General features: G+C 36.7%; 1 protein-coding gene and 1 long non-coding RNA gene across 2 annotated transcripts; one reads left to right on the top strand and one right to left on the bottom strand.

Moving 5' to 3' along the window:
* Window positions 1–27: 27 nt before the first annotated feature.
* Window positions 28–26,051, bottom strand: SEC62 (SEC62 homolog, preprotein translocation factor). The gene is made up of 8 exons (XM_038583856.1): window positions 25,895–26,051; window positions 18,480–18,588; window positions 17,184–17,289; window positions 12,152–12,356; window positions 11,781–11,873; window positions 9,323–9,383; window positions 7,170–7,289; window positions 28–2,966 (listed from the first exon to the last, which is right to left on the bottom strand). Exons 1-8 carry the CDS (start codon window positions 25,928–25,930, stop codon window positions 2,497–2,499), a joined length of 1,200 nt encoding a protein of 399 aa, XP_038439784.1. The 5' UTR covers window positions 25,931–26,051; the 3' UTR covers window positions 28–2,496.
* Window positions 26,033–27,976, top strand: LOC119867527. The gene is made up of 2 exons (XR_005383991.1): window positions 26,033–26,498; window positions 26,924–27,976. It is a non-coding gene; the product is annotated as an uncharacterized LOC119867527 (long non-coding RNA).

Below are 27,976 nucleotides of genomic sequence, written 5' to 3'. Positions count from 1 at the left end.
GCATTAAAACCCATCACCACTGCGTAGTTTTGATGTGTTACATTAAAATTTATTAGTTTCTGAATAGTATTTGACTAAATCCAAATTATTTCAATTAAAGTTGTCTAGAAGGTCATATAGTTGGGAAAGTAAGGAAATTAGTGGGAGGGAAAAGTGAAAAAATTATTTAATACATTGACTTTAATAACAATTACATATGCTTTATTCTTATTATCTGGACTCAGCTGGTTAATCCAATCCTTAGTTAGGCCAATTTACACCTACTCCACAATGAATCCTACATTATCCAAAAGCTTCATGCTTCTACTTACAGTAGCATAGCAAATTTGAAGTTCCTTTTAAAAAAAAACCACCATTCCATTGACTAATGTAAACAATTCCTCCATGCTCTGGCATAAGAATATTTAATGTTAGCCAACAAAGACAGCCAGCTATTCTTCTCAGGCGTATAACAGTGGCAGCCTTTTGATTTTTATAGTTGTTTAAAGTATACAACCTCGAAGAGTAGAAGACACTGAGCTGAAATTTCTAACTCACTTTCTAACCATAGTAAGAATGATATTTTCCCCCAGGGACCACCAAATATTCATAAAAATTGGTACTAACATTCTGTAAGAATCCACAACATCAATGAGAAGCTGACTTTTTTGCCATGCTCCAAATAAATGTCTTTAAGACTAGACATACTACATATATTATAAAGAGCTTTAGGATAAATATTGAGTGCCTGGGTATTATCATAGTAGTAAAAGTTTAGTCATTTTTTATTTTTGAAAAAACACTTTTGGTACCATTACCATACTCCAAAATAAGGTATTAGTGCTATTGGTGATTAGGAAGCTCGGAAGCTATAATTATGCAGACTCTTACTGTGGAAGGAAGCAGTAGAGCTCTGAAAATGAGAGGGGAAAACACCCAGGCACTTAAATCAACGAACATTTGCTAGGAGGAAACTTTTAAAATGACTGTTTGCAGCCTTAACAGAGTTGCATTAACATCAAATAGCCATATTTCTGTCCACTTACAAGGAATACTATAAAGAAGCAGTCAAGCCACGTTTAATAAAAGGTGTCAGTATACAGAAAATCTTTTTTTTTTTTTCCACAGTTAGAAAAATTTAACATCTGTAGTCAAACACTAGATGGGAAACAGCCTAAAGAAAATTAAAGACCTACCCACAACACCTTTTTCAACTACAAAGCAAAATGCTCCATGACTGAAGGAAAATAATTTAAAATTCATTACCATTTGATAAGAGTGTAAGTCCAAGGAATGAGATTATGCTCATAGGTAAACACAAGATTTTTCTGAAAGATTTGTAACTAAGGTATGCAAGACATAAAATCAAACTGCAAAACTAGTTTAAAGCAATTAGAGTCCAATGGTTCTCTTATGTTTTCTTTTATGTTCTTTATTTTAAATTGATATTTTAGAACAGTAAATTATCTTTCATAGCAGTGCCTCCTGGTCTGATAATATAGTACCTCCTTTCTGAATGGAGAGATTTAAGATTAATCAGAATGAACATTAAGGCGTACAAACAGCTACTTTAAGTCTGCTCTTATTTAATAAGGATCTTTTAAACTCATATTCAAATACATGGAATGTTGGCACAAAACTGAAGCTGCTGTAGAAAGATCACAGATGTTCTGTGGGTTATTGAAACTTCCATTTCTCTAAAAACATTACCCTTACATGGTCTTAATATTACAAATTTAAGTGTCGAGAAAATGTCTAAATAATAAGTAACAATTAAAATAAAATGTTTATTTGTAAATTATGTACAGAATACATTTTTCACGACAAGGAAATGGGAAGAAGAGCCATCGCCTTCCAACCAATGCTGTTTTGCTTTCTCTGTTGGAGGTGACTATCTTTCTCTGAGTCAGATGTACAAATCAGTTTGGATTTCCTAAGTTGGAAAAGGAGAATTTGTAGCTAAACTAAAAGTGTTGCTGCATTACTAGTTGGCTTGTTTCCATAAAATGCTTTTGAACCCTGCTAACTCAGAATCTTAGAAATTTCCTGGTATACTTTTATAATCAACCAAAGCTGAACTATTGAGAACAAGGAGTTTAAGCATTTCATTTTAAAGAAACTGTGAAATGGCTACATAACTATGCATAATCTGAAATGTTGGTGTTTCTCTCTTATCCCTTTCAGTTATTTTGATTAATCTAACAGTAAAAAGCCATACAACTATCAAAAATGCCATTAATCTAAATATCATTGTGGAAAATGCATCTTTGATAACTATCAAAATGAATAAGACCTACTTATTGTAAAATTATCAAATAGATACAACTTATAAATGGCTTTAGACTGTACCAATAATAGTATTCTATGAAATGAAGGACTGAATATAACTGCTTAGATGTCAAATACATTTCAGCAAATGGATTTAAAGAATGCTACAAATGTCACGTGTACATTAGGATGATCAGCCAACATAGAAAATCCAACCTCTTGCACTCATTTAGTCCCAAATTAGTCAGATTATGATTTTTCATGTGAAGATTTAGTTGTTTCTCCATCATTGTCTTCTTCTTCCTCCTCTTCACAATCCCCATCTGTTTGCTGTTCCAGTTCCTCTTTTGTGATCATTTCAAAATCATTCCCATTTCCACTACTGTGTTGGGATCGGTCATCTTCCCTCCTGTCACTGTCTGTGTCTGAATGCCGTTCTCCACCTGAGCCTTCTGTTCCATGATTCCCTGGTCCTACTTTTCCCTCCTCCTCTTCCTTTTTCTCACTGTCTGACTTTTCCTCACTGTCGGACTTCTGCTGCTTTTTGGTTTCAGATTTCTCGTCTTTCTTTAAGTCTGCTTTTGGTCCTTTATATTCATGTGTGTACAGAGGCCTGAAGGAGTCAATGAAGCCCACGTCGGCAGTCAGATTTGGCAAGAACCAAAAGTGGTGCCTTCCTCCAGTTATGAGCCAAATGATGAGAAACAGAATGCAACGAGCTGTAGGAGAAAAATGTCTCTAGTTGAATAATTCAAGCACTGACTCAGATAGCAGGGAATATTTGTTAATAAAAAACTAAAAAGACATTCAGAGTTTATTATTTCACATTCCATGTACCTTAAATATAAACAATTAAATCCTGGCTAGTTTAGAAGCAACCACAGTATTCCTGGTGCAGAGCAATCTGCTCTGATCCTGATGGCACACTTTGCTATGTATGTTGTAGATCAATAAGCATACCCATCAGTTGGGCGTTTAACTGTGCACAAGACCATGGTATAAGAAAAAGGAAATAAATGTAGTAAGTGATGAAGGATATCTTAAGAAGCCCTTAAAAGGAAAAAAGCAAAGCTGCATCATGACTTTCCTGGACTCTAGGCTCTTTTGCCTATATGAGGCAATTCCTCCATAAAATATTAAAAATCATACTCTTTATGGCCCTACTGATACTATAAATACCAATATAATCCTGCATAGGTTATTATATACATGTGTGTATATATTACACTTCTGATTTTAAAAGAAATGGAAATGCATTTCTATAGGGCCCTAAATATGTCATGGGTCCAAGGCATGTGCCTTCTCTGCCTGAACAATAAGTCTTCTAAGTAAAATTACATACTTCTGTACATTAAAAGAATATTTTCCTAGCTACAATTTTATTAATTACATAATTTCTGCTTATTTAAAGACTATTCCTCTCCTCCTAATACTAGGAAGTAATTCTGTGCTAATGAAAGACAAATTGCTTAAACAGATAGGGCTTGAGTTACTCTCAAAATTCAAACTCAAAACGGTGGTTAAAGAATTTGAGAATTTTAAAGTTTATAGTAATAAGTTATCACAAGCACAAACCCCAGTATTTCATATAGTTTTCTCTTAATTTAGCAGTTACATAGGGCTGTGTGATTTTCCTTTTTTTTTTTTGAAGGTCATAATGGTTATGTGAATGTTATGGACAAACAATTATGACAGGTTTTGGGTTGTTTTGCTTTCCATTTTCTTTACAATTATATCACCACTTTCATATTAGGTCTGAAAAAAGCTCAGCCATCTGTGCCTCCTCCATTACTCTGCTTTGGATAAATAAAAGGAAATGGTTATAGCTGCCTTGACTTTTATGAAGTAGTAACTGCTATGTTCACAAAGAACATAAATATTCTGAAAGTCTGTACACATTAATATCTTTTGAGGTACAAACAGAAAAGGCAAATATGTTTGAAATTATGATTTAAGAATAAATTCCACTAATAAGAAATAATGAATGTCTTTTAGGGAGGCTGCACATTTTCTTCTCCAAGTAAAATTATGATACTATGATAGACATTGTAGGGTCGTAAGACAGATAGTCCATAACTGGAAAACTTGACTCTAATCCAAGAAAAAGCAATACAGAAATGTCACAAATAAAACTTAAATTCTCCACATATAAAAACTGGGCAGAGCAGAATTCTAACAGATTTTACAGTTTTTCTTGTATGTAGCATTAGATTATCAGGGGCAAACAAGAAGAATTGTGGGAAAAACACTGTATTTATTGTCATCCTGTTCTTATACTAAAAAGCACACATTTAGAAAACTGCCAAAAGTCTTAATACATATTCGAAGGAGCACCAAATATAATTTTGACCAACATATAATACTTCACAAGATAATATAAAATAAATATCCAGTTTATAAGTGGGCTATGGATGAAAACCATTTGAAAGTATACTTGGAATTGTTTTATCTAACAGAAAATGGGTTTGTTTTCTGGTTTAATTCACAAGATTATCTAATCCACAATGCATACTTAAATTCATAGTATATTTAAAATGGAAAATGATAGAAAACACTACTGGAAAAATGGTAGTGTAAAGAACAAAATGATATAATAATCATAAATTATTGTGAATGCTGGTTTAAATAAAAGTGGGTTAATTCTACTCAGTGGAGTTAAATCTTCATTGAAATTTTTTTTTCATTGAAATTTTTCAAAGAAGAAAAAAAAAAAAAAAAAGGAAATTTTTCAAAGAGCTTTTAAACTTTCAGGGATTTGAGAGCCAGAAGATACCAATTTGATTCTATCTAATGTCAGATCAAAGTTTAGAGCTTCACATTCTTGATGCAGGTCGTATACTACCACTACTTAGCTGTTTCACAATCTTAGATATAATTTCTTGGCCTACACATGTGCTGTGTTACATGCAGAAGCATCAGGGGATTTTCTCAAGATGACTAAGCTAGAGGAAAAATATGAAAGGTGGGTGAAGAGAGTTTTACACAGAAATCACAGAGAAAAAGGGGAGGCCCATAAACATGAGACTGAATGAGAATACTATATGAGCCAATGGGTCCAGGGATGGTGGCACTAACTCAGGACATCTGATGTCCAAGGTAAATGGACACGTAGAGAAAACTCCTTAAGAACAGCAAAGTAATGCTTTAAAATATAAGAATCTATTAGCACAGAACCTCACAATAACATGTACTCAGATTGGATAATCTTAAAGTACATCCTCTAACAACAGATGTTAGGTCAATAATGTGATGTTGTTTTTTCTTTTTGTACAGGAAGTACTCTTATGTCTTGGTAGAAAGGTGGATTTGTCATTTGGGGAAAGTACTTGGAACTTAGTACTATATATCAATATAAACTCTAGATGGATCAAAGGATTATACACATAAGTTTAAAAATTAATATACAGCTTTAGATAAGCTGAGAAAAATTCCCATTTCTTTCTCAAAGTAAAAGTGACATCAGACCTGCCTACTCTATATGGGAAAATCTTCAAATACTAGGATTTTAAGTAAAATAATATTTGTTGGTTTTTTTCACAGTAAGTAACATACTCATTGTAAAAAATACAAACAAGTAAAAAGAATCACATTAAAATTATTCACAACTATCCTTACTATTTATATTTAGGTGCATTCCTTCCAGTCAAATGCCCCTGGCATTGGGTATTTCCATTTAAAAAAAAAATCTTCCTAGGGCACCTTGGTGGCTCAGTGGTTGAGCATCTGCCTTTGGCTCAGGGTGTGATCCTGGGTCCTGGGATGGAGACCTGCATCAGGCTCCCTGCAGGGAGCCTGCTTCTCCCTCTGCCTATGTCTCTGCCTCTCTCTCTCTCTATGTCTCTTGTGAATAAATAAAATCTTAAAAAAAAAAGTCTTAATTAAATAGGCAAAAAAGATACATTATCTTTATTATCTTATTAGTGAGAATTTTTCATGTATTTATTAATCATTTGTTTTTAATTTCTTCACCTGGAGTTATTTTTATATTGTTTTGTCATTAAGCTATAAAAATAAAATCATCTAGAAGTGTAAAAAAAAATTACTTATTTTTCTTGTTTAATCTTTGAAAACCATTTTATTTTTATTTTTTTAAAAGATTTATTTATCCATAAGACACACAGGGAGAGAGGCAGAAACATAGGCAGAGGGAGAAGTAGGCTCCATTCAGGAAGGTGGATGTGGGACTTGATCCCAGGACCCCAGGATCCGCCCTGGGCCGAATGCAGGTGCTAAACTGCTGAGCCACCCAGAGATCCCCTGAAAACCATTTTAATATTTTATTTATTTATTCATGAGAGACACACACACACATAGAGAGGCAGAGACACAGGCAGAGGGAGAAACAGGCTCCATGCAGGGAGCCTGATGTGGGACTTGATCCTGGGTCTCCAGGATCACACCCTGGGCTGATGGTGGCGCTAAACCGCTGAACCACCTGGGCTGCCCTGAAAACCATTTAAAACCCCTTAATGCATCTAGAATTTATTTTGGTACATGGGTGCAAAATTTTTCCCAAAATGGCAAATCAATTGTTTAGAATCATTTATTGAGTATACCCATAGATTTAAATATGTAATATGTTTCATTTGCCTTAAGTCAATATATAAAAATGTTTTACTAAAAGTATTACATCTCATAAATGATTAACCACTGTAAAAATATTAACGTCTTTATCTACATGCAGATTAAGACACTTTAAATATTTTTTCTTCACAACAGACCGAATCGAATCAGGTACATATTCTACTTCAAGCCTGAGTCAGTTTTGGGATATGATCCCAAAAGGAAGCCCATATATTTCTTGATGTGCCTACATTTATTAGTTTTGCTATTAAGTTTTACTTAAAGCTCCATCCAGATTATAGTTCAAACTGCTTGGTATCTACCCTACTAAGGTCAAATTTACTAATAACAATACTTACCAACAGCAAGGAGAAGAATGCTGGCTACAAAACAGCCTGCACCCACGCTGAGGTAATAAACACCTACTCTCATTTCTGCTGGCCAAAGAGGGAAGAGAGTGGCTGCTATCACTGCAATCACTAGAATGAAAAATGACAAAGTTACATACTTAACTTTTAGATGAAAATTTTAAGTAGCTTGGTTGCAACACCAGTGAATATTTTCCTAGGCGACAACACTGAAACATAAACACACTGAAACATACAAATTGCCATTTTTATAGGTAAAAAATGATAAATTGTCAGTCATTTCACATAGTTTAACATTTTAACTATTGCTCTTTGGCTAGGATTTCTCTAGTACAAATTACATACAATTAGAAAAAAGTGTCTAAAAATGTAGAATTGTTAGCTCCTTAAATGATCAACTGCTGCTGTTTTCAAGCAATGTCCATCTTATTTTTTAAATATATCTGCCTACTGAATAGGGGAGCCTAAAAAAAAACAATCACCAAATAACAACACTAAGTTACCTTATATTTAATATGTGCTTCTTCCTTTGTTTTGAGGATGAAATGAAATATGCTTGTAAAATATTTAGCCAAGTGACTAGTACATAGTAAATGATCAACAGCTACTAGCAATTTGGGGGAGGATTTAACTGAGTTATTTAACTGCTATTTTTTTCTTCTTGTTAAAATACCCCACCTCCCCACATTCCCACCCTGAACTTACAGGAGTAATACATGTGGTAAGAGAACCAACCCAAAAGTATAAAGAGAAGTCTTCATCCAATTATTGATCTACTCCCCAGAGGTTACTACTATTATGCCTCTTTTTTTTTTTTTTTAAGATTTATTCATTCTTGAGAGACACAGAATGAGAGAGAGAGAGGCAGAGACACAGGCAGAGAGAGCAGCAGGCTTCTTGCAGGGAGCCTGACGTAGGACTCCATCCTGGGTCTCCAGGATCACACCCTGCGCTGAAGGCGGCGCTAAACCACTGAGCCACCCGGGCTGCCCTACTATGTTTCTAATTTGTACTGCCAAAGGCTGCCTATATATAATTAAAACTAGCTACACAGAATTTGTTTTCTACAAAAATGAGCTTATATTCTTCTTACATTTATAATTCTTTCATTTAATTTATTTTAGATATTTTTCCATCAGTACATCCTAATTCTTAAAAACTGCATGATATTCTCATGTGCTGTGTGCAATTGTGCTGATTTATTTCACTATTCTCCTATCCAGGAACTTGAATTGTTTGTACAATACCAAAGTACTGTACATTTGTGCAACTTGATTAGGGTAGTATAAATAGCTAAGTTCACAGGATAAATTACCTTGATGCATAATCGTTCGTCAAAGGTATAGACATTTAAAATTTAAAAGATACTTGGTAATTACCCTATAGTCTGAGGGGCTTTGATTAGAATAATGGGTCAATGAACATTTTTGAATAGATACTTTATGTAACTGTGTTAAGAACAGTCATGGGATAAATTCCTAGATGTAGAACAGCCACATTAGTGTGTATGCATTTAAAATTTGAAAGAGGGGCAGCCCAGGTGGCTCAGCGGTTTAGCGCCACCTTCAGCCCAGGATGTGATCCTGGAGACCCAGGATTGAGTCCCACGTCGGGCTTCCTGCATGGAGCCTGCTTCTCCCTCTGCCTGTGTCTCTGCCTCTCTCTCTCTCCGTTTCTTTCATGAATAAATAAATAAAATCTTTAAAAAAATTTTTTTTGAAAGACATCGCGGAACTGCTCTCCATAAAAACTAAAACAATGGACATACCATCACTTGTTGGAGAGTACTGGTTTTTCCTAAGTGTTGGACCTTTACTAAGACTTGGTACTATCAAACTTTGTAATCCTCTTGATCATGGTTGCTTTAATATATATTTATTATGTATGATTAAGTTTTGTTCACGATTATTGATCACTGTATTTATCTGTGGGCTACCTTCACCATTTTTCTAATGGTAATTAGAAAACCTCTAATTGTTAATCTCTTAATTTTTACCTTAATGTCTTGTAAATATTTTTCTCAGCTTATCATTTATCTTTTGACTTTAAAGTACACCTCTTTTAAAATAACTATTTTACGTTAAATATTTTTTATGGCCTTTGTATTTTTATTTTCCTTTCTAAATTTTAGAGATTGTACTTACCAAGAATTAATCCCATGACAAATGTTTTAAAGTGAACTGGGTCATAGATCCACACAAATACCTAGAAAAATCAAGAAACCTCAGTGCTTAACGTTACATTAGAAAGTTAAGCTTAATTCTAAATCCTCTACAACAGTTGCTTTCAATCTCTTGACATATAAGAATGACTTTCTAAGGTAAACAAATTCCAAAGATTTTTCCTTCAGTAGTAGGGTTTCTTTGGGTATTCCTTTAGCTAGAAAATTATTTTCAAAACTATACATTCTGTAATACATTGAATAAATTCCCCATACTTAAATGAATTTAATAATTTGTTCATGTGTTCAAACCATTACTTATTTTCAAAACCAAAGACCAGCACTGTACAACTTTTTGTCCCTAATGTAATGGTGCCCACTGGTATAAGCAGAAGCAGTCTGTGCTAAAAGCAGAGTTAAGACTGATCTTGCCAGGTCCTATTACAGATTCAGCAGCAATCAACTCTGCCTTGTTCCTTCCCAGCAATGGAATGCAAAGAAGCATTAATGAAGATCATGCTTAGTGAACATAAAGGTTCTACGACTACCTGCAAGGATTACATGCCTACTCCGTGGTGGAGGATCTGTAGCCCCTAAATCAGGAACCACTACTTTAAAGCTTGAATTCTCTTTACACGAGAGAAGTTTACTTCATTCAGAACAATCAGAACTCTGCTCAATCACTATCTAAAACTCCTATTTTTTTGTTTTATCTTAGTTTCTATAAATATCAGTACTCTTCCATTTCCTGATTTTATTTTGACCAAAACTCTTTGTTATTGTCTTTTTGATTTGGTTCTATTTCTAACACTGGGGGTTCCATTCCTTTTTTAACTGCACATTTCCCCTGGAAATCAGATCCACAGACCTCATTTCTGCCAGTTAGCATTCTAAAAACCAAGTTTTTAAAGGCATTTCCCACCTTTAAAAGTTTGAAAGTATGTTGCTTTCTACAGAATAAAATGTAGTCTTTTCAAGAATGCAAGCACCCTTGCATTTTGCTCAGGCTGTTTCTTTCACCTAACAGATCTTTAACTCCTTCCCAGTGCATCTGGTAATCTGCCTGTCATCCTTCAAAGCTCAGCTCAAGTGTTCAAGGTCTCCAGACCCTCCTTATCCTGTCTTGTTTGAATTTACTATTCTTAATTGATGTTCTCATATCATAACACTCACCACATTGTGATACACTGTTTAAAAGCTTGTATCTTTGCTAGACGATAAAGCACTACCAAGAAAAGAATTTATCTTATTTATCATGCCATTCCCAGCACCTATAAAAATGTCTTTGCATATAGCTAATGCTTGATGTTTAACTGAAGATATTTGAGCTTTCACAATAGGGAAGATCTGTGGTCTTCATTATAATGGTTCTTAAATAGGGGTTCACATCAGAATCACCCTGGGGCATGTTATACCACACACACACACACACACACACACACACACACACACAGATTCAATACTACAGATTCTTATCAAGTATGTCTGGAATGAGTCAAGAGCACATATTTTCTGAAAAGCCTTCCCAGAATTTCAAACTCACAGCTCTAGGAACCACTATTTTATATATGCTACTTCTGTATTAGGTATAGCGAAGAAATAGGTCTTGAAATTCACAAGAATTCAATGGCTAGTATATACCTAATGTTTTTGTATTGGTGAAATGACTAAGCAGTCTTCATGAAAGGCTATCATTACACAAATCTCCCATTACAAAACAAACAAACAAACAAAAAAAACCCAAACCATTTCCTTGAGTAAAGCACTAAGTAACACTGAAAATTTTAGGCTCCTAAAGTAGTATGCCTGACTATAAGAGGCAGAAAACTGTAGGTATCTTCCATTAACCATCCTACTCTTTTTTCTTTGATAGTAAAGGAAATACTACATCTCAGCTGGGCAAATGACTACCAGTATAAAAAGCAAATTTCTAAGTCCTTACTGCAGGTAGACACGGTCATGTGACTAGGTTTTGGCCCCTAAAATCCACACAGAAATACAATTGCTAGCTTCCTGGAAGATGTCCCTAAAAAGAAGGCATGTCCTTTATTCTCCTTTCTTCCTTTGGATGCAGATATAAGGCTGGCAGTCATTTTGGATCATAAGATAACCTTTACTAATTGCTTCAAACAGCTTCACCATGGATCTGCCATATCTGTAGCACTTAACTTCAGATTTTATTGAGAGATAAAAAAGGATCGATTTTAAGCCACTGTCATTTCAGATTTCCTATCACTATCACAGATAGCTAAACCTAATTCTAATTTTCTTATACATTTATTGTAACTCTAAATTCAGAGAAATTATTGATTTTTTAAAATAGTAGTATCTATATTGTCAGATTTACCCAAAGTACTTCTTTTCTTAGTAAAGTTATCAAAGATAATTTGAAAAACTCCTATAGAAAACTGGATTTCTATTTATAAGCTACATATTCTCACCTCATTTCCATCCAGAAAAACTTGATCATCATGTGGCTCAAGTTTGAATTTTTTCTTAGTTTCCTTCTTTTTGGGAGTTCCTGGAGTTTCCTCCTATTAAAACACAAGTTAGAAGAAAAAAACACTTAGGAAAAACAAAAAAACAAAAACAAAAACAAACAAACAAAAAAACCCAGTGACATACTCCTAGTCAAAAGAAGTTTTACTATTTGAGACACAGAAATAAAAATCCTCAACCATGGTATTTATAAGAACCCTAATATCATTATCTTAAGTGTTTGTTGCATAGCATTTCAGAAGTGTTCATATGCTAGTGATCATGTGTACATAATATTTATTTTTATTTTTACTTAAATTTAGTTAAAAATCACCTTTTTAGGCTCTTCCTTTTCCCCATCTTTTTTTTTTTCTTTCTCCTTTTTCGTCTTTTCATCCTTTAGATTTTCTTTCCTGCTCTTTTTATCTTCTTCTTTTCCACTTTCGGCCTTTCCTTTCTCTTTTTCTTTTTTTATGTCTTTATCATACTTCATTTTCATTACTTTTAGTGCCCGGTGAAAAAACTGCTTCTTTAAAAGCCTATGTAAAAAATGGTATGACATTACATGCCTTATCAATTATACAGATACAGACTAAAAAGAGAAAAAAAACACCAAACTCAAATAAAATGAGCGAAAACTACACTGACAACTCACAAAAGAAATTACAACTGGTTAATAGATGGAAAAATAGTCAACTCTACCTCTAACAAAAAAAAAAAACTGTACTGCCAATTTGATTATATAGAAGTTTGTCAACCTAATTTTCATTTTTCAACTACATAACTTAGATATAAGATTATCCTTATGAAACTTTTCTCCAAATTCATGAGTAAATCAAGATACTGCCTTAAAGTCTCAAATTCAAGAGCAAACATAAAAAAGAGGAGATTAATACAATAGTTTAAAAATGTGCCCATAATTTGATCTAAAATCATGTCTTCAACTGTCTTAATGTTCTCTTACTTCCTTCAAGTCTTTCCTCAAATGTTACCTTCACAACTAGACCTATCCTGTTTAAAATTATGAACCCATCCCCCACTCTCCCTATTTCCTGTTATCCTATCCATAGCATTTATCTTCTAACTTAAAATACAATTTATGTCTGCCTGCTTCCTTCACTAGACTATAAACTCACCTATGAGATCTTTGCTTTATTCATTTCTTCATCCTATGAGCTTAGAAGACCCATTTTTTTTTTTGAAACAAAAATTGAATTTATTTCCCGTTAAACAAAGGAGAATTGGGCTTCTACGACAAAGCCTCTGAACAAAGCCAATGGCTGATATACAAGGGGACCTGGGAGGTGTTGAGTTGTTGGGAGGTGGCATTTCAGAGGCAGGTGTGCTTGGGAATGGCCAAGCAGAGGCCAACAGCTGCGAAAGGATAGCTACTATTGTGTGCTTCTTACTTTCAGAAGAATGAGAAGACCCAAAATTAAGTAAATTTAGGTGGTAGTTCCTTTCTAACCTCATAATCCTACTCAAGAAACTGGGTTGCCCTTACCGTTGTTACCTAATCTTATGTTACAAATCTTATGTTCCAATTTCAGAGTTCTTGATTTATTCCTTCACTCCTTCCTTGAGAATGTAAAACCATGGAAACACAACATACAAGCTAGGTCTTACTGCCACCATCTGTGCCTACTGACTACTCTACCTTCCTACTTCCACTAATACCTGCTCCAGCACGTCCTACCACTTGTTACCTAGACGCTTCCTTCCTGCCCAATAACCACTTATTTCTGGTCATTATACTGTGCCCTCTGAGGTATCTATGTTTTCAACTGTCTGGCCGGGCTTCATTCTGCTGCCCCAAAAGGTCTATCCTGTGAACCTCTCCACAAAACTAACTTCTAGGTCTTCTCATTTGGCCTTCTACTTGTTCAGAAGATCTATATGGCATAAAATTGCAAAACTGTTTGAAATGCTCTGAGGATTCTACTGTTAACAGCCAGCACCTATGTGCAGTTGACCCTTAAACAGCACAGGCTTGACCACACAGGTCCATTTACACGTGGTTTCTTTTCTGACAGATACAGTATGCACTGTAACTGCATTTCCCTTTCCCATGATTTCCTTAATAACACTCTTTCCTCTAACTTCCTTTATTGTAAGAATATAGCATATAACACATATAACATACAGAATAATGTATTAATCAACTGTTTGTGTTATCAGTAAGGCTTCTGGTCAAAGGTAGGCTATTAGTAGTTAAGTCTTGGGGGAGTTAAAAATATGAATTTTTGACTGTGTGGAGGCTGATACCCCTTAACCCACATGTTGTTCAAGGGTTAACTGCAGACTCTTAAAAAATCAAACTGATGTTGAAAAGTCCACATTCAGTTACATGAGTTCAAATACCACATCTACCACTTTTACTGTGTGGGTTTGGGTAAATTACTTAATTTTACTAAAATTTCTAAAATGGAGTTATCTCACAGGAGTTTCTAGGACTAAATGAGAAGCATGTAGACTGTTTATAGCATGGTGCATGGAATATATGTACTCCAAGGTAGCCATTGTTACTGCTATAGCCAAACCTTCAATTTCATATAATAGTTATGGAATATACATACACATTTTGGTTTCATATTATCCCATTATAGCATTAATCTATTCAGTAATAAGTAAAATTATTGATTTACCCCTTGACAGGTCTTTAGAAAATGCCTACTACAACTCACTTTACGGTGAGAAAAGTGAGATGACATTTACATTGTAATAAAATCAGTGCCTCCATTTACTTAACACATCATATAGTACAAATCACTCACACAAAAGCTTTCTTACATTTTCACAGAACTACTTCCTTCTCCCAGTATGTTCTGTCTCCTTTGCCAGGATTGACTGTCCTTTCTCCCATTGTATCCTGGGCAATCACCTATTTATGTCTCAAAATTTGATTAAACATTTTCCCTGTAAAGCCATTCTTGAAGTTTCCTCATCCCTGTCCTCCTTACAGAATGCAATGCACTGTAATTAGTCACGAATCTTCTCTAAGAGGCTAGAATGTGTACTTTGGAGATGGGGACCATCTTGGGGCCTGGAATACAACAGATATTTGATAAATGTTTGTTGAATATACAAATGGATTGTTAAAAGCAGCTTGTACAAAGTTATTAAATTACTTCTATTTTTCCTCACCTCTTACTTTTTTTTTTCAGGTTTAACAAACACTTATTGAAGCCAGACATGTGTTTAAGACTTTAAACATTGCCTATGTGGCAATGGTGAAGCTTTATTAAATGCCCACAGTGTGCTAACTGCTCTGGAGTTACAAGAAAGTAGAAAAAAGTCCTATAACTGCCTTCAGATATAGCTGGCAAGAAATTTAAGAAACTGACTCATCTGCAACAATTCTAAAATAGTTAAGGGCTAAACTGTATGACACTAACTTTATAAGTGCTGTAGAACCTTAGATACAAAGATTAATGGACCAGAGGGCCTGTGGAATACTACATGGTAGAGGTGGAACTTGAGGGATACTTATAATGAGAGAGATAGGATACAGAAAAAACCATCTGGGGAAAATGGCAGGTTAAGATCAAGACCAGAAGAGAGAATGAGTGTGGTATATGAATGAGAGTAAGAAAGACATTGTTGGACTAGTGGGTTGGGGATGCAAAGTCACATGGAGTTAGAACGGTGCTAGAACAAAGGTTCATACACAAATCAGGCCATTAAGAGGCACAGAGCATATTAGAAAAGGTTGTTTGTGCATCATCCAGCACTTGCCTGTTTTCTTTTTCCTTCAGACTCCCTCAAGTCACTTATCAGCTTTATAAAATGAGACTAGACAAATGTCCCTTCATGGTTTTGTCTGTAGTCAGGCTAGAATCCTTAAGGGCTGGTCATGCTTGTTATCAGATATGGCTCTGAAGAATTTAGGTAGTCATGCTTCTCTATTTTAGTGCAGAAAGGACACAAATAAATAGGCATAAATAGGAATTAACATGAACAGTGAAGAGTGAGTTTAGGTCTTAAGGACTTTTCATAGAACATGGCATCAAAGCTCCTAAAAGGACAAAAGATGTGGATTAATATTGGCTGCTCTATCTGGGTTCACAGATTTAATACTCAATTGTATTGACAGATGAATCCTTCACCTTAATTTCTGCTTTATTAAATGCATCCTCATTTCATTGGAGGAGGTAGTACACTACAATGGTTAAAAACATGGACCATGGAATTTGAGTGTTAGATTTAGAATTCTGGCTCTATCACTTACTAACTGTGTGATCTTGGGTAAATTACCTAACCTCTGTTTTTGCATGTATAGCATCTCTTAATTTTCACATCACATGTACAAAATAAGTCTATTTTGAGACAGTCAGGGAAATCTGCACTTTGGAGTTCTACATAAATGGCTGCAGAAAAAAACCAGCTACACCACTCATTCCTACCCCAAAAGAGAAATTTTCACTGTTTTTGAAAGGTCCAGTAGTGACTCTAGTTTTTGGCAACTAAGAATTTTAAGAAATATCTGATAATTCTTAAACTTCACAGTTTTAAAACCAGTTTGTGAAACAGTGGTTTTTAGATGGGTCTCATCTGGCTGATACTTTAAATACCATTAAAGAATACATTAGTAAATACTATGTGTATCTCCCTACCAAGGATATAAAATATTCTGAAATGTTAAATTCCTACTGATTATAAGCTTCAGTCACAAAAACAAAATTTGGTTTATTAACATCTTAATACATATGCTTAAGTAGTAAACCAAGAGAAAAATATTAAAAGAGAAACCAGTATACTTATTTCCAAGAGGAAAGTGGTTTTATATACCATTCGCCATCAAAAGTACCCATTATGAAAAACATGGACATGTTACTGAACTCTATTTCACCATGGAATCAAGAAAAGGCAGATGTTGTAGTTGCCATGATTTTACAAGGAATATATATGCAATTACTAAACAAAATAATAAAGAGTACCTGACCAATAACCTCATGTGGGCCGCAAACCAACCAACCCACCCAGGGATAACAGGTCTACCAGGAACCCCTGCCAAAGTTCTGGAAAAGACTTCCTAGTCATTTGCCCCACAAAGGAAAGAATTTTTTGGTTACTTTTGGCACTGGCATATGATTTTTCCTGCTGGACTTTCAGTTTAGTCAGTCTGGCATATGTACAAATATAACAGAACACAAATTAAAATTGTAAAAATATCATGTCTAACACCAAATAAATGCATTTACAGAGGTACTGAAAAAAATCCAGGTTGCATATAAAAGCTCTGTTTGAGCTATGCTGTAATATTACTATATTTAATAATAAAAATGGGTAAGGAGTTCCGGACTTTGGCCAGTATTCTGAAATTACTATTTATATTATATTATCCGTCACTAAAAAATAAACACTACCTGTTGCAGTAGTCAACCACAGACTCCCTTGTTGTAAATAAAGCTTCCTCTCCTTTCTTGGCCTTTGCCCACTTTGAATCCAAAAGGCAATCCACTGCTTTTGAAGCTAAAGAAGAAATTTGTCATTTTAAATTTAGTATACATGGGAATTTATGTCTATCTAATAATTTATAAGACAAAATCAACATTCTGGCATCATAAAATCAAATCAAATCCAGAAGAAATTGAGTTGGACATGATCGTGATAAATAAACAGTTCCTCAAAACCTCAATTTGTGAAACATAGCATTAAGGGTCTTTTTAAAGTAATGCTGGGAAGTAACTGACATTAAAAAATATTAACTAAAGCAATATATGTTATGGGAAAATGTTCTAAACAAAAACATTTAAAATAAATATAAGTATCACTCTTATCAAATAATCACAATTAAATGTAGGATAAATGAACCAAAAATCTTCCTCTCCCACAATAATAGAAATTCTGTCATCAAACTTTACTTTTACTGAGAAATAAGCTCTGTCAACAATCTACTACTACCACTAGAAGAAGCTAAATACACTAGAACTGAAGAGAATAGCATTTTTTACTTTTAATGAACATCAAAATCATTCATTGTTACACTAAAGAAAGGGAAGATAAAGAAATTTCTTCTTTATAATGGCAATTCAATCTTAATCAATGAGACAGGCAAACTCAACCACTTAATAGTTATGGGGCTATATTATAGACAACATTAACTTATAATGAGGTTCTTTGGATTACGTGAAGAACCAAAGCTTCTACGTTGGACCCAACAGACTTGTTTCACACTGAATTCTACTCCAGAGTTGTACAAAAAGATTATTTTCAAGTACATATACTAACTGAACAAAAGGTAGTATTAATACTGAAAACAAATCTTATTCTTAAAAATTGCAACGAATGTTATTACAAAGCACTTTATTATTTTTTTTAAAGAGGGAGAGAGCAGGAGAGGGGCAGAGGGAGAGAATGTTAAGCAGGCTCCATGCCCAGCCCAGAGCCAACGCCAGGCTTGATCTCACAACCCTGAGATCATGACCTGAGCCAAAATCAAGAGTCCGATGCTTAACTGACTGAGCCACCCAGGCATCCCCTTTGATCTTTTCCTATTGACATTTCAAATCATAAAAGAACAGGATAATTAGTCGCCATATGCCCATCATCTAGCTTCATCAAGCATACTTGGAAAGCACTTTTAAGACATCTACATATCTGAAATTTAGTTATCTTCATAGAATATGTACACTAATATAATTTTACTGATATAATCCTACCAATGAAATAATCAACTCGGTGCCCCATCATATTGGTAGACTTTGTTGGACAGTTAAATCGAAGATACTTGGCTACAGCCTTCTCTTCTTTAGATGGTTCACCAACTTCCTGCAAAGTAAGAACATTAATTTAATGTAATCATTTTACTTCACAAATTCATGCACTGAATTTACAGATGTGTTCTGCCAATTTTTTTTTTTTTTAAGATTTTATTTATTTATTCATGAGAGACACAGAGAGAGAGAGGCAGACACACAGGCAGAGGGAGAAGCAGGCTCCATGCAGGGAGCCCGATGTGGGCCTTGACCCCGGGGTCTCCAGCTTCACGCCCTGGACTGCAGGTGGCGCTAAACCGCTGGGCCACCCGGGCTGCCCCAATCTTTTTTTTAAAACTACGTGTTTTTCAAATACAAGTCAATAGGGCCAAACCCAGCCTCTTTGCCTCAGCTACAAGGCATTTATTTTGAGATGTTTTTCCAGTATGGTAACTACTTTGTACTAGCTCACCTTCACTCTTGCCTGATCTCTTTTTATAAGCCACAAAGTAATAATTTAAAAGATTAAGAGGCTGCCAATAGTGAGTGCCAAATGTCAAAGTAAGTAGAAACAGGTGCTATAAATAAATGTTAAATAAAAGCCAAAGCTATGATCCCTGAACAATGGACAAAAGACCGTAGGAGGAATTCTCAAATTAACCAAAGAGAGCTCTCCCAGTGTGGAAGCCGCAAGAACTACTATTTGACTCTTTTCTCACCTTGTTTTTCTTCTTTTCTTCCCTAGTGGGGATGAAGCAAAAATAAAAATGCAATAAGGAGATGTTATAATCTAACTTAACTCATTAATGGAAGTACACAAAAAGTTTGGAAAGGCTGCTTTAATTCTTCCCTGTTCTCTTTCTTCCATTCCTTTCTCCAAATTTTCTATTATTCTCTTGTTTATCATTCCCTATTGTCTTTTTATTTCCTTACATTCTGAACCACTCCTTTGACAATTCCTCCTGTGTACTTATTCTCTCCACCCATTTACTGAAGAAAATGAAGGCAGTCTACATTTGTACACATCATACACACACACTTTTATAAGTTGTCATCGCTATAAGCTGGAATAAAAGTACTGTCTTTAACTTCACGTTTAAGCATGATATCTAGAGACCTCAAACATTATTTCCAGCAATGTATAATCTAAATGTGAATGATTTCAGGAAGGTGTCTTTCTTAATTGAATGAAGTACCAAATATTAGTAAAGAATTATTTGCCAAGAATCTAGGATGCTGAAAACAATTAATGCTATTAAAGACAGTTATGTTTTAGACGACACATTCTAGTAACACAAAATAGAAAAAATAATCTACCCGAAATCATGCCTTTGTCAGATTTCCCACAAATTTTAGATAAGTCTGAATTCAGTTATGTTTGATGAAAATGAGGAACAATTAACAAACCAACCCTCCAACTTCAATTTTATCCTGTCAGGAGTAATCTGTTGGATGAAGTGAAAGCCTGTGCTTTAGTTGTTAAATCACCTGGTAGCTACTTCTCACATTTCTTCCTCTGCATTTTTCTTTTTTTCTTTTCTTTTTTTCCTCTGCATTTTTCAACTCCTCTACTTCCAACTGCCCAATCAACATTGTATGATTCTTACACTCTGCTAGTACCCTGTCTGTGGCTTATGTGTGGCAGTAGAAGTTAAAAGCCCAAACCATTCAATCCCAATGAATACTACAGTAAAACCCAAATATTTGTGTGCATTAAAAAGCCTTTAATTTTATATAAAAATATGTATCATAGAGAAATAAAGTCTTTAAGAGATTACAAATTCAAAATTAATACTATTAACAAAATTAAGAAAACACTCCAAATTCACTAACATCTACAAGGTTCATAATGATTTGGGGCTTAGCCACAAAATTTATTTTCTGACAAACTAAAAGGTGAAAATCTAGATTTCAATTTTTGAAATCACACTAAAATATGTTAATATGTTAGCATCATACATTACATGATAGTATTTAATTATGCTTATATAATACAATGCATTTCTAGGAGGCTCATCTATTAGTAAATAATATCCTATATATTCGTGGTACACCACAAAAGTAATGTTATAAATAGCTGAAAATAATGCAATACTATTGTCTTATAGAAACCAATTCTATTTTATAATCACACCCACATACACTCTTTTTTTTTTTTTCATTTGATACATCTGTTGTCAATTTAAGGTTTTTATGTGATTAACTGATAAATTGTTACTGGGATATGCCTGACTGAAAATGACCTGGGAGATAAATCTAAATAAACATAAATCATTCAAATACATACTTCCTGAGTGTATACCCTAGAATACCTTTGAGTGTTTCAGTTAATAACAAAATTTGTAAGCCATAATACCTATACTCTATCCAAAATAGCAGTTGTTATTTTTCAGAATCATATCATACATATTTTCCAAGCATATCAACTTTAGGTGTGCAAGTCTCTATCAGCAATCAATTAAACTATATATTAAACAGAGGTATAAATGTACTAATCCAATGATTGACAGAGGTATCACATGTAAAATCTGATATAAGGACACACAAGAAATACAAAAAATCCATTCCATTATGTAGGGTATTCCATTAGTAGGGTATCTGATACTACATGAATCAACAACATTTTAAAATTACATTTTAACAATCAACTTCAAGTTCAAATTCTTCCAACAACCTCAAGATAGACTGAATCTATTTTTATTCCTTTTCCCTCCTTGGTAAGGTACTACTAAGTAACAACTGAACAAAAGAGATCCAGAAAACATGGACTTGGATAATCTGTCTCAAGTAGATACAGTTACTTATCCATTGATACTCTCTTAAAGTATCAACAACTTCCTTTGAAATTGACTAGAAAAGTAGTGAATTCTATCAAGATATCAGTATAACAGAACTGATAACCTTCCTTGCTTCTTCAAGTTCAGATCCTTCGTAAGTTTCTATTTTCTTTTGTGAATTATGAAATGTACAATAAACCACATATGAATTATACATACTGTAGAATGTCTTTAAGTGAAAAGTACAGAATTTGTGCTATCTGCTAGGGCTCTGAAGACAAAAAGAAAGATTGCTATAGAAGACTACCAAGAGAACATGACCATGGGAAGCTGGTTAGATAGAAGATCTTGCCATCGAGTCTTTACTCTCACTGGTCCCCTAGTGAGTCTAGTGAGTCTTACCCTCATCCTGTTTATACATTAGACTATAGTACTTCCTTCCTTTGTTCCCTTTTGATGTGAACAAATCTTCAGAATATTTTCATAACGTTTCTAGAAACCTAACAAAAAGTGGAGGCCCTTTGGGAATAGCATCAACCACTAATAAAGAGAAGTGAGCTCAAATGAAGAGAACTTCATAGCTCAATGAGTGAGCTCAAACATCTTGAGAAAGCAAAGAGCCAACAGGTGGACTGCCATCTTTGCACCCAAATACCAAAATGCTGGCTGTCACAATTCACAATCCAAAATATGTAAGTTGAAAGTTTGGTTATAATATTCTTTCTAAATTACTTAAATACTATTTTTACTTCAGAATAGATCAGACATAAATATAATGAAATAGGAGTTACCATTTTTAACTATAATATTATTTCAGTCAGTACTTACAATAACCTTTTTGGAATAAATAATAGATCAAGAGTCAATAAGCCAGTCTTCAACCTTATAAAATTTCAAAAATTGCTATATTCAGTAGAAATAAGCTTGGTTGACTTGTCGAGTTAAATAAGCAAAAGAGAAGAAGATTAGTTCACAAATTATCCATTTGTATCTTCACACAAGCAGTATAAAATACTTGTGAAATGCAAATACATTAACAGAGTAAAACCTGAAAGTTGGAAGGGACCTTAGAGAAATCATTTGCTTAAAGTCACAGCATATTACTAATAAAGTTTTTCAAGAATCTCTGATTCTTGACTATGACAGTGCCCTTCTGTAAATACCCCACTGTTTCATTTCTATTGCAGGTCTTCCATAAAGCTTCTAGAGGAGTTTTCAGACTAAGGACTAGCTTTCTGGGTTCCTTTTATTCAGAAGGTCTCAGTCAGACTGTACAGTCACAAACTTTCTCTTTCTTTCCCTTTTCTGAAATTAAGCATGTAGGCCCATGATATGTCAGGGTTTTATTGCCAAGGAGACAGATGGGTGCAATAAAATTAACTGAGATGAAGATTATAAAAGTTTTAAGAATCAGTAAGCCATTTAAATGTCCCAAAACTCAACTAAATACACATAAGCAGAATGCTAAATGGGATGTTTCTCTCTTTAGCAGTCATGCTAAATTTTTATGTTATACAATTTAATATAAAAATTTCAGAATTAAAATATTTCAGAACAATTTATTTTTATTTTATCCGTGGGGAGGTGGAAAGAACACTCAACTGGGAATTAGAAGACTTGGTCTAAATCTGGTTTTACTACCCTGATGAGTGACCCTGGGTCAAGTCATATAACCTCACTGAACCTCAGTTTATCTATAAAATGACAGTGATATATCAATAAGTTTTATGCCTAGTAAACTTTTAGATGTAGGTCCTAAAAATAGCCTAAAGGACCATGAGGTATGGCAAGATGGTAGTGGGGTACTGAGGTGATAGGGCTTTGTTTGGGCCCATCGTTCTGCTTTTTTACATAAGAACTCCCTTTGTGCAAAGGGATTCCACACAAATTTTACAATCTGAAAATCCTTCTCAACTCTAAAATTTCATGATACCAAGATTCCAAACCAGTAAGCACTTTGTTAACCAACAAGCACATATTGCATATTCTTAAAAACCTACAAAATTAATTTCTTAAATCTTAAAGTTATTTATTTTCAAATGGTCCATTAATTTGGATTGACATTACTCTTTGAGAATCTCCATCATTATGGTTTCCTATTATAATGTTAATAAACATGTGGCTCACTTCCAGTTTTCAGTGATCAGTAAAATGAATCTAAGAAAATGTGGTAAAATAGTCCCCTTCCTTCTAACTTTGACGGGATATCAGAATCTGAAATTTCATAACCCTAGAAAAAGCAAATAATTAGCTAATTTTCCAGACCCTGAAATTGTATCAATCATTTCTTCCAATGTACAAATTACAATTCAAGGTCACTTGAATCTATTAGACATAAAAATCTTTTTTAAAACATGAAGCATCAAGTAACAACAGGAAACTGAGTTGATATTACAGACCTTTTTGCCCCGAAGTCTTACAATAGAATCTTTTCTGTAACTTCAACTATGAACTTTCATTACATTTGATCTTTTTGTCTAAAGCGATGCCAATATTATAGTTTCTCATTGGCGGGGGGGGGGGGGGGGGGGGGGGGGAACCCAAGGATGTTATATTTTACATTTTTACTGGTTTGTTAACACTGTGTAGTGGTACTCTAAGTAGCATTCCCAAGAGGTCCACAACATTTTAGCACAGCTATGTATAAACTTCCAGAATGGGAAAAATAAATGTAATATGTTTTCTTTTAGCAATATGTCAATCAGATTCTCACATATTTATCTGATCCTCAAACAATATCAGGTAAACAGGTATACTTTATGGAGCTTACAACTTAATGGTTTATTCACTAAACAGATAGCTGTTAATCTTTTTTCAGCGTATCAGAATGGTTAACAAAAAAAAAAAAAAATTATCCTAAATCCTTCCTCCTTTTGGGTACAGGAAAAGGAAGGAGTGATATGCTGAATACTCTTAATAACTTCTACAACCTTTAATAACAAATCCCTGACTCATCTATTTTTCACAACAACCTTACAAACCTTTGGTGAGGTACATATCCTTTCTTCTAATTTGTAAATTGAGGTAAAAAGTTAAGTAACGTGCCCAAAGTTACACAACTAATAATTAGTGAAACCAGGGTACAAACAGGCAAGCCTGGCTCAAGTTTTAGCTCCCTGCCACTACTACATGGCTTCTTAATGTACCTTACCATTTGACAGAAGATCAAAATTGAAGGAAAAAAAAAGGGGGGGGGGGGCAGCTAGTCAAAAGTGAATAAGGATCACCTTTATAACCAATGGCAAAGAAAAGCTGAAATTGTACAAATAATGTGTATTCAAAGGCATAACATGTACTATCTGTGTTACTTTAAGTACAAATTTGACCAACGACTTCAATACAAACTCTGACCATACCCAACCAATAACAAACACCGAATTCTGAAACTTAGGAATAGTTTGAGAAAGAAATGAAAAAAGAAAAGGAAAGAAAGAAAGAAGGAAATTAAGAAGGAAAGAAAGAAGGAAAGAAGGAAGGAAAGAAAGAAAAGAAAGAAAGATGTTCCACAATAACCTTAAACCCTAGTCCGATGACCTGCTGGAACTTGGGGCAATTTGTCTCTTTCTGTATCTCTTCTGTACTCTGTTGGGAACTACTTCCCTATTTCTGCCCGATTCCAAAAATCCCAGGTTTGCTGGTCACTGGCATCCTTTCCCCGCTAGCACTTCATAGTTTTCTGGAGGATGTTAACGTGCATGGCTCAAATCACCTGTGATAAGGCCCAAGTAAGTGACCACAAAATAGATCCAGATCTAGATCTATCTATACATATAATTTTAAACGGAGGAATAGGACATTACAGAGAAAAAAACTAGTCATTCTAAGCATCGGGACCCGAGGAGACAGACGGGATGGGCAGCATCAACCGAGTACGCCGTGTGGATCTGCGACGACGCGGGAGGTTTCCGGCAGGTTAGGCTGAGGCGGCGGCTGGGAAACACCACGCCAGGTCTACGGCGTTCGGCGCGGCTTCGCCCGCTTGGCCCAAAGGCAGGACGACGGAGGAGCCGCCGGGGAGCAACGCACAGGTGACGAGCGCGGGCGGCGGGGCGGCGGGGCGGGCTGCAGGGCGCGACCCCGCCGCCGTGTGTCTCCGCCGCGTCGCGGGCGCCGCTGCACGTCTGGAGGCCGAGCGCCGCGCGGGCCCCGCCGGGCAGCAGCAGACGCGTCCCGCCCGCGCACAAAGCGCCGGCCGCCGCGGGTCCGTGGGCCCCACCTCCTCCCACCCTGCGTCCCGCGGCCGCGACTTCGGGGTAACGAGCGCGCGAGGCCGAGGCCGCGGGGGGCGCGGGAGGCCGGGGGCGCGGCGCAGGCCCGGCGGGGCGGCCTCGGGGACCCCGGGCGGCCCGCCCCGAGCGCGGCGCCTCTCGCCTCCCGCCGCGGCCGCCCCTCGCCCGCCTCGCTCCCAGCCGTCGCCGTCGCCGTCCCCGTCCCCGTCCCCGTCGCCGACACCGCCCCCCCTCAGGCCCCCTCACAACGGCGCCTCGCGCGGGGCCGCCCCACCGGCCTCGCCCTCCCGGGGCGCTCCCCTCGCCGCGTCTCCTGCCGAGCGCCCCGAAGCCCCCTTGCCCCGGGTGGGAGCGGGGGGCTCGCCTTTCCTACCTGGATCCGCTTCTTGTGTCTCCTGCGCTCCGCCATGTTGGCCGCTCCGCCCGGTTCCCTCTGACGTGGAGCGAGGAGGGGGCGGTGGAAGCCTCGCGAGAGCGCGCGTGGGCCCGTTATGTAATCGGGCGGCGGGCGGGCGGGCGGGGAGGGGAGCCCGCGAGAGGCGGCGGCCGCGCCGGCCTGGTCGGCTCCTTGCTTCTCCTCCCCACTCGTCCCCCCGTGCTGCGGGAACTGGAACTCTCCCTGGGACCGGGAGGAGACTGAGACGCGGTCCGGAGAGCGGGAGGGCGCGGACGGAGGAGCACCTGCGCCTGCACCTGCAGCACCTGGGCGGGCGGTCGCCGGACATGCGGGCTCCCGCCCCGCCCCCACTCGGCGCACTCCCGGTCTGCACCGCGGGGGCCTGGCGGGGCCCGGGCCTCAACCCATCCTCCCGCCCCTGCGGAGCCCCGGGTGCTGCAGCGCCTCGAAAACAAAACGTTGGATTCTCCATCCCGTCTTCTATCTTGTTTCTCAAAATCCGAGAGGCAGAATTTAGGGAAGGACAAGCAACTAGTAAGAGGAGCGGGGGAGTCTGAGCCCGCAGGCGCCTTGAAGTCTGGTGAATGATTCTTCCAACTCCAACTATGATTATTTTATTTTATTTTTTGTTTTATGATATGTAACTCTTTTATTTATATTACTTTTACTTTTATTATTTTTTAAATTCGAGATCTAGATTCTTATTTATTATTTATTTATTTATTTATTTATTGGAGTCCAAGTTGTCAACATATAGCGCATCACCCAGTGCCCATCCCGTCGAGTGCCCCCCCCCCTTATTCTTTTAGAGAGTCTCAGGCTTGCAGCTGAACCTCAAAAGATACGGCATGGATGATTATTTCTAGCTGTCTTCTGGACATTTCCACGGAATGTCCAACGGGGGAAAAAAAACAAAATCACCATTTCGCCCTCCAAACCTACCCCTATGGCTGTATCTTAGACCTCTGGTAACCTTGTCATTGTTCCCCCGGTTACTCCTATTAGAAACCTTGGAGGTATCCCAACCGTGCTTCGCTGATCAATCACCAGCCCAACTGATCCTGCAGCACAGATGTTTGGAATTCTTTCCTGCTTCATCATTCCTACTTGCCGGCTCCCAGTCAGCTCTTTAGCAGGGCTCACCTGGACTGTTGGCGAGTTCACCTGGAGTGTTGGCGAGAGCCTCCCTCTCATTCGAGCCCAACTCCAGGCCCAACTCCAAGGCGATCCTCCGCTCCCCCACCCCAGGGCCCCCCCAGTTGTGACCCACACAGGCGCCCCATTATTTTGTTATTTCAAATACAAATGGATTTCATGGACTTCCATAAGGAGGCATGTAATATCTGGTTGTTTCTTTTTTTGTGATGTTAGCAGCCATTCATGATCATCATCTAGATTCTCTATCTTTCAGGGGTGTAAGACAGTGATACTCAAATTCTTCTTTTGCTTTTTAATAGCTGTAATGCTTCCACAGGGGAAACAGTTGCATAGTTGTATGGATGCTTAGCTCATGAGGGCTAATGTTCACACGTGTAAGCCAAATTTCAAATTTCTCCTAGTTAATATTTGCATAAAAACATCTCAAACCTTCTTCCCAGCACTCCATTTATATACTGGATGGCGGGGGCAGAGAGTTTCTCCTATCCACTTCTTGTTCTGCTTTCCCTTTGAATTTACATCTCACTCCTGTCGTTTGGCTCCTCTTTCTTTTCTTTCTTTCTTTCTTTCTTTCTTTCTTTCTTTCTTTCTTTCTTTCTTTCTTTCTTTCTTTCTTTTTCTTTCTTTCTTTTTTTTTTTTTTTTTTTTTTGGCTCTTCTTTCTTTCCCCAAGGAGGAGCATTGCCTCTTTCTCTGTCTTTTGCCAAAGCAAAAGTTTTCTTTGCCCCTGGGTTCTGTCATTTCTTCTCCCTGGTGCTCTGTCTGAAAGTTGGTTCTTCTCCCTGGTGCTCTGTCTGAAAGTTGGATTTCTCTTGCTTCACACAAGAGAGAAGCTGAGGTGATCTTCACTCTTGACTGGATTCCTTTGGGCATAGAGATAAAAATTATTAAAAAAAAAAAA

Source organism: Canis lupus, chromosome 34 (genome assembly GCF_011100685.1).
Source record: "Canis lupus familiaris isolate Mischka breed German Shepherd chromosome 34, alternate assembly UU_Cfam_GSD_1.0, whole genome shotgun sequence".
Lineage (NCBI taxonomy): Eukaryota > Metazoa > Chordata > Mammalia > Carnivora > Canidae > Canis > Canis lupus.
The sequence above is the reverse complement of the archived record's forward strand: the minus strand, read 5'-3'. Positions and strand labels throughout refer to the sequence as shown.